Below are 7,096 nucleotides of genomic sequence, written 5' to 3' on the forward strand. Positions count from 1 at the left end.
CCTTCAAAAGAGCGCGCTAACTCTATTCGCGCCGCACTGATGTTAATTGTACTCAAGTCTGGTGTATTTGACCATTATTCCTGTATTACCTTAATCGGCATGTTGTGTGGATAGGGATTGTGCCAACATCTACATATTGCGTTAAATAACGCTAATAAACAATAGGGCCGTATATTATAAACGGGAAAGGTAAGAATAGTTTGGTTCCTGTACCTCAAATATATCAATTGCTATCACAACCCTCACTTTGGTGAATCTCTTGTCTAACCGTAGCGTTCGGCATTTAAAGCTAGTTCAATCAACTGTACTGCACTCTCCCAAAGTATAGAAAAGACAAGACCAGGTTGAAGTTAAAATTACTAGCCAAAAGATAACTCACGTAATTTTCTAACAGTATGAATAATATAAAATTGCATATTGAAATGTTTTGTTCATATTCGGTCCATTGAGCTTTGAGAAGCTCCGTAAAGAACAACGTGGATTAATAAAGTTGCGTAAATGTTTTCATAATATAGCCGTTTCCAGTAAATATTGCCAACGCGATATCCAGCTAGGAAATACAGATTCGAAACAATTAAAAAGACAAATGCAAATGATGAAAAAACTCCCCTTATTCTTCTACTCCAAGCAGGCGTCAGATATTTATTTTCAAAATTTTGCACCGGTTTTGTTCTGTATATTCCCAGCGCAATACTTTCAACTAGAACTCCGAACCAACAAAAGAATCCCCACCATAAATGATGAATTAATGGGCCGTGCCAATAAGTTACAAATGTAAAAGTTACCATTAAGCTAAAGATTGATCGAAGGACACCAGCTTTTGATCCGCCACATGGAATATAGACGTATCTGACCAACCATTTGTGAAGACCACGGTCGATGAGTTTCCAGAAATCGGTCATTCGATGTTTTGAATAAACGCATTGGGGCTGCCCAGGTACAATCATGTTATCAGACGTGGCGAAATGAGAAGGCATTCCATACCATATCAAGTACTTCATGTAAAATAACCATACTTGCGCCATAGAAAGACCGCACAAGTTGAAGATTGACATTTTTTGAACAACTCTTACATCTGCTGCCAATGACGATGTGTAAATGAAATGCAATCCGATATCTGTGAAAAAATTCCAGAAAGCAAAACGCAGGAGTCCAGTAATAAACTGTTTGGTCTTTTCCACATCCCAATTCATCGGTGGTCGCCTTCTTTGCCTTACGAATTCATCGTAGTTCATTACAGGACCACCATAAAACAATGGAAAATACATTTGATAAATAAGTAGGTCAATGAAGCTGAACTCCGAAATTGACTCCGGTTCATTCGATTTCTTGTCTTCTTCTTTTCTCTTTTGCTTCTTATTTGATTGTTTGCTAGATTGACTTTGCTCGACGATATCTGGCTCCGTTAGCAGTTCTTGACGTCGCCCCTTGCGCCACCAGGCAAATTCAAGGCTGTAGCCGATGTAACGTAGATTTGACATACCAGTACAAACCAGTAAAACGTATGCTTTATCTTCGTCTTCTTTCGAGTAGAATGTTAGTATGGTTTTTGAGCACGTCGGGTGCTGCATGCTATACAGAAGCGAAAGGCCAGCTATCCAACAAACCGTAGTACTTCCAGTGAGAAAAACAGCCAAGTATTGAATTGTGAAATGTCCCATTAGGAAGAGCAGACCATACACTCCTAGAAAATGTGCCGTAAATGAAAGAGTATAAACTAGCATTATTTCGAATCGTCTATCCGGCCATACTCTTTCAGCGAATCTTGAAATAATAAAATGTCCAGCGAAGCCCAGTACTGTACATTCCCAAAGATATTTTTTCCACAGTCCCCATTCGGAATCGTAAGCGTCTTGGTGAATTCCCAACCAATGTTTCCAACCTTGTTCCAAATATCCATAGCGCTTATATCTGTCCTCATTTTTGCGCGATATTGCATACAACGAAGATATTGAAAGCACAATACCACCTCCCCATAACAAAGTACATATCAGTACTTCGAAGAAAGGCAATCTCGGATAGTAATATTTTCTCTCCTTCGTGTCACTATCATTTCTATGTAGCTTTTCACATGCCATTGATCTATTTTCGGTGATAGAATAATGCATTTACTATACGACTGTCACAAATAGCTTCAAATCGTGTGTTACGTATTTATTTCCGTCTATTGATCCTGTACCACGGATTGGTATGTACTAATACTCTATTCTCTGGCATCGGTACATACGTTTCGACTCGCCTGTACTTATTATCCGTGGCGCAAGTAGTGTAACACATACAGTATTTCAAACATTGCCTCGGGCCATTCGAGGACAGAAGCGGCATTTTGCGTTTCCAATATGAAATCCTTCCTCAGCCGTTCTAATATTCTTTCCCGAGGCCCTTTACTTTTGGCACTGTTAAATGATGATACTTAGTATTATAGAATTAGGTAATTTTAATAAATAAAGCAAGTTTCGAAACCGAAGAGTTTTATATTTTTAGCACTAGACCGGCTGAAGAACTGAAGAGTGTTATATTTTTAGCGATAGACCGGCTTCATCTGCATAACCTCGCGTGATTGAAAAGATGCCAAAATTTGCACTATTTGGACTTGCCCTCTCGCAAGTTTTGTTTTTTCAGATGATGTAATCTTTGATGTTTGGATTATGTTCTTACTTTTCATCTTCTGATAATATCAATGCGCCAAAAGGCCCATATTGCATCTTTTCTATACATCGACCTACTGACATGTGGAAAACATTTGATCGAGGATTACATGAATTTCTCGTGAGATGATACATCTACTTATCATGCGGTGGATCAAGGGTAAATTTCTTTCGTGCATCGTTGAACTCGTTTCTGCTTTCCTATATACAGCCTTTTGGCATGGTTACAAGATTGAGTACATGCTTTGGGTAGTGATGAGTTGGGCTGCCGCTTACGCGCCACGATCCTCGATTGCACAACATATTATTACACTTTCAGTTAAATATGCCGCCAGGTAGGCTACTGAATTGTAAAGTGGGTCAGCAAAAACGGAAGTCCATGCAATCCAAAAAAATCAACTTGAAAACAATGCCGTATGCACAAAATATTTTGAATCTCTATAGAGTAGGGCAGTAAATATCAGCAATTCTCGCTGATAGGTACCATTCCAACGCCAGCTGGCCATCCTTAATTAAATCTTTTTCGTTTTCTTGTGAAACATAGTAAACTTGCGACATGCAACCAATTGAGCTTGCCACCAATAACACAGCATATACCAGGATTTCAAAACTTGGTAATTCTGGATAGTATGGATCATCCGAAACGTTTTTGATACCCTTCGAACCCTGATTTCCGTGCTTCTGATTCAATCCCATTGTTGATAGAACGCTGTATGCACAGAAGCGTCTAATTGAAAGGTGATCGTACATTTGAACCCATGTTTATAACTGCGGGTTCAATCTATATGCGGGTGCTAAAATCCATGGGTGCAAATATCCGCAAAACAAAAAAAATCCATGGGTGCAATTGTCGTGGGTTCAAATGTACGGGAACCTAATTAAAACAATATCGTAGCAAACCTTTCGTGTATTTTATTCGCAACATAAGCTAGAAGCCTCCGGCCAGGCGTGTGAACTTGCCACATAAAACAATAGTGGACAGTCCAATAATTGGCTATGTGTCACGACAAGTTGTGGTCGATGAGATATATTTTCTCTGCCAAACATCTCGCCGGTTCAATCATTAAAAAATGAACTGTCGATTCATATTCCGGACCCAGTTTCTATACTATATTATAAACACTATCCAACATTGAAGATGTTCGCACGTCACATTTCCGGCGATCATAGATAGTATATATATGCCGCCAGATATCACGGTGATGACCTCTGTTGATGTTCACACTATTACCCACCCTACCTCTAATGGCAAGGAGATATGCCCGACAGAACGCCAGGATAAAATTGTTTAACAAATTTTATTCTCTTCCAAAAGTAAATTAAAAAACGCTGACTGTGCAAGACATTGCTCTAGACAGCTTCTAGCTATTAATGTTAAAATATAAATTATTCGTTCGAATTTGGTCACGTGATTAAAATGTTAAACAAATACCAAATAACATAAAACATCTGTTGAAGAGTAAAGTCATAATATGCATAGGACACCTGGTACATATGAATTAGTATACCGGTAATAATAATTTGTGCCAATCATTCACACTACTGACTAAATGCTCATACAGAGAAAATTGTAATTTGAAAATGAGACAATTTACTGCAAGGCCTACTGGCAGCATATTGAAATCTATGTTCATTGCAAGCAAAACAAGCTAACATGGATAAAAAATAAATACATTTGAAAGTATGCTAAATTGAAGAATTGTGGGCTGTGGCATAATTTTAGTACAGAAAGAATAAAAAACTATCTACATATTTCAGGTATTGCAAAATCACAGAAAACTGTCTAAAAGCAACATATGATAAAAATAAAACAAACAGTTTTAGAAAGGAATCTAATTCTCATTAGGTTTTGATTGGAGTCATTTTGAAAGTCTCCACAATTGTCTAAGAATTTCTTTAAAATCTACATTTACTTTCACATCTTCAGTAATCGAAAATATCATTTTAAAAATACTATTGAGATATGGATTACTCAGAGACCCATTCTTTCGAACTCCATAGAACTCTGGCATCCACCATAGAATACCAAATGCATCAGAAAAATTGCCAAAAAACTTTCATGATAAAATCTTTGCCAGCAAAGATCACCAATATATATTCCAGATAAAAAATACAGATTTGAGGGAAGCATCAAAAACATGAAGATACTTGACAATCCTGCTCGTATCCTTCTACTCCAAGCTGGAGTAAGATAATTTGATTCAAATTTTTGAACATATTCAATTTTGTAAACTCTGAGTGCTATGCCTTCAATATACACACCGAACCAACTTAAAGCACCCCAATATATATTAACACGAGATGCTCCATGCCAAAAAGAAACAAATGCAAAGGGAAGAATAGAGTTGATGGTTGCACGCAACAAATTAACCCTAGACCCACCACAGGGAATATATATGTATCTCAATAGCCACAAATGCAGTCCCTTATCAAAATACTTCCACATATCAGTCATTCTGTGCTTTGAAAATACACAATGAGGTCCTTTAGGAACATCAAGGTTATCCGATGTAGAAAAGTGAGCTGGCATTCCATACATAACAACATACTTTAAATAGAAAAATATAACCTGAGCCATGCCAACACCAAACAGATCAAGTAAAGGCAATTTTTGCAGCAAATAATAATCAGAAAATACTGCACTGACATAAAAGAAATGTAATACAAACTCAATAAATAAATGCCAGAATATATGCCTTGCCATGCCCACAACAAAACGTTTCACAGTTCGACTGTTCCATATCACCGGTGGTTTATTTATTTGCATAGCAAACTCATTATAGTTAATGATAGGTCCCCCATAAAGCAAAGGGTAATACATTTGATACACAAGTAAATCTAAGAATGACAATGGGAGGATTTTTTCACTTGGACCAATAGGAGGTGACGATTTCTGATCAGTGATCGTTTTTTCATTTTTAACAAGATTGCGTTTTCGTAGAATGTTTCCTTCCATAATTGAAAGTTCAGATTTTTCTACCATTATTGGGATTTTTTCTTTCTCATCTTTTCTGGCATTCGATAATTTTTGGCACGACCATACATATTCAACACTGAAGGCGATATACCGCAGATTGCACATAGCAGTTGCAAAAATTAAGAAAAATGCTTTGCTCTCTTCATCAATATATAATTTTTGAACGTACATTGAGCAGGTTTCATTAACTAGAGAATAAGCTAACATACATCCAGTTATCCAACAAGCAATTACACTTTTGGTCAACACAGCTGTAACATATTGAATAACAAAATGGCCTAACATGAACAATATTCCACGAATTCCAAGAAATAAAGTGGTGAATATAGTTCCATATAAAAAATATACCTTAAATCTATGCTTTGGGTATAAAAAATCTCCAAGACGTGCAACAACAAAGTGACCAGTAAAACCAATAACAACAACCGGCCATAGAAATTCAACCCAAAATGACCATTCATAATCTGAGACATCCTTATATCTCCCAATCCAATCTTTCCATCCATTTTCCACATAATCAGCATTTTTGTATTTTTCGGCGTTATTTCTTGAGGAGTAAAACAACATGAAAATAGATCCCAATACACCACCAATCCAAATGACATAATTCAAAACCACTTCAACAAAAGGAAGTGCAGGATAATAAGGAATTCGAACTTCTTCCTCCTTTCCATTGAATGCTTTGGAATTATCCTTTATCATCACGAACAAATTTGATTCAATAATGAAGCAATTTCTATCAGTGTTCTAGGTTTCAAAATTTGTTGAATTCACTTTCTGAATCCAGTGTTCATAATCAATTCTGTTGATCTAGGGTTACAAGTAAATCATAATTTCTCTTCTCAGATTCTACCATCAAACACCATATCTGATTTAATTTAAAATATTTGCATAAAAAATAAACAAATTTGAACTTTTTAAAATAAATTCCAGTTGTTTTTGAACATCTTCGTACCGAATATACAGAGACATAAGTCTGTAAGTGTACGGTACCAATACCTAGGGGTACAGGTACCGGTAGTGATTTACTGATATGATGGGCCACAGTAGGTAAGGCACGGTACCGGTAGTTGTCCCTTTCAATCCCCTGCTATTTTCTCGAATTTTAACTACTGAACTAGTTCTAAACTTCAATAAAACAGTATTACAAAAAAGAAATGTGGCTTGACTTACTGCATTATTAGACCACTGCAACGATTATGATTTATGGCTTAAGATTAACACCTTAAATTTGAAAACTAGAAAACGTACCGAATGTCCAAAGCAACTTACCGAACCAGGCTACTTATAAAGTAGGCACTCTGTGAAATGTAAGCAAATGCGATGTAAAACATTATATGCGCGGAATGCCAACAAAATTTTACAAATAAATATTCCTGTTGATTACCCCATCATACATGGACCATGAATAAAATATTATAAAAATAATATAAGCTCCTCAGTGACATCTAGCGACAACAACGAAACTCGC

At 36.5% G+C, this 7,096-nt stretch overlaps 2 protein-coding genes across 2 annotated transcripts; both read right to left on the reverse strand.

Moving 5' to 3' along the window:
• Nucleotides 1-431: 431 nt before the first annotated feature.
• Nucleotides 432-2,078, reverse strand: LOC120341804 (protein-cysteine N-palmitoyltransferase HHAT-like). Its single transcript, XM_039410364.2, has one exon. The coding sequence runs from the start codon at nucleotides 2,076-2,078 to the stop codon at nucleotides 432-434; it is 1,647 nt and encodes a 548-aa protein (XP_039266298.2).
• Nucleotides 2,079-3,520: 1,442 nt separating this feature from the next.
• LOC120341908 (protein-cysteine N-palmitoyltransferase HHAT-like) lies at nucleotides 3,521-6,540 on the reverse strand. Its single transcript, XM_039410498.2, has one exon. The coding sequence runs from the start codon at nucleotides 6,325-6,327 to the stop codon at nucleotides 4,621-4,623; it is 1,707 nt and encodes a 568-aa protein (XP_039266432.2). The 5' UTR covers nucleotides 6,328-6,540; the 3' UTR covers nucleotides 3,521-4,620.
• Nucleotides 6,541-7,096: the final 556 nt, after the last annotated feature.

Source organism: Styela clava, chromosome 3, assembly GCF_964204865.1.
Source record: "Styela clava chromosome 3, kaStyClav1.hap1.2, whole genome shotgun sequence".
Lineage (NCBI taxonomy): Eukaryota > Metazoa > Chordata > Ascidiacea > Stolidobranchia > Styelidae > Styela > Styela clava.

What these genes read in the sequence shown, in the direction of transcription:
- LOC120341804 (XM_039410364.2), bottom strand. Translation starts at nt 2,078, where the DNA reads ATGGCATGTGAAAAGCTACATAGAAATGATAGTGACACGAAGGAGAGA.
- LOC120341908 (XM_039410498.2), bottom strand. Translation starts at nt 6,327, where the DNA reads ATGATAAAGGATAATTCCAAAGCATTCAATGGAAAGGAGGAAGAAGTT.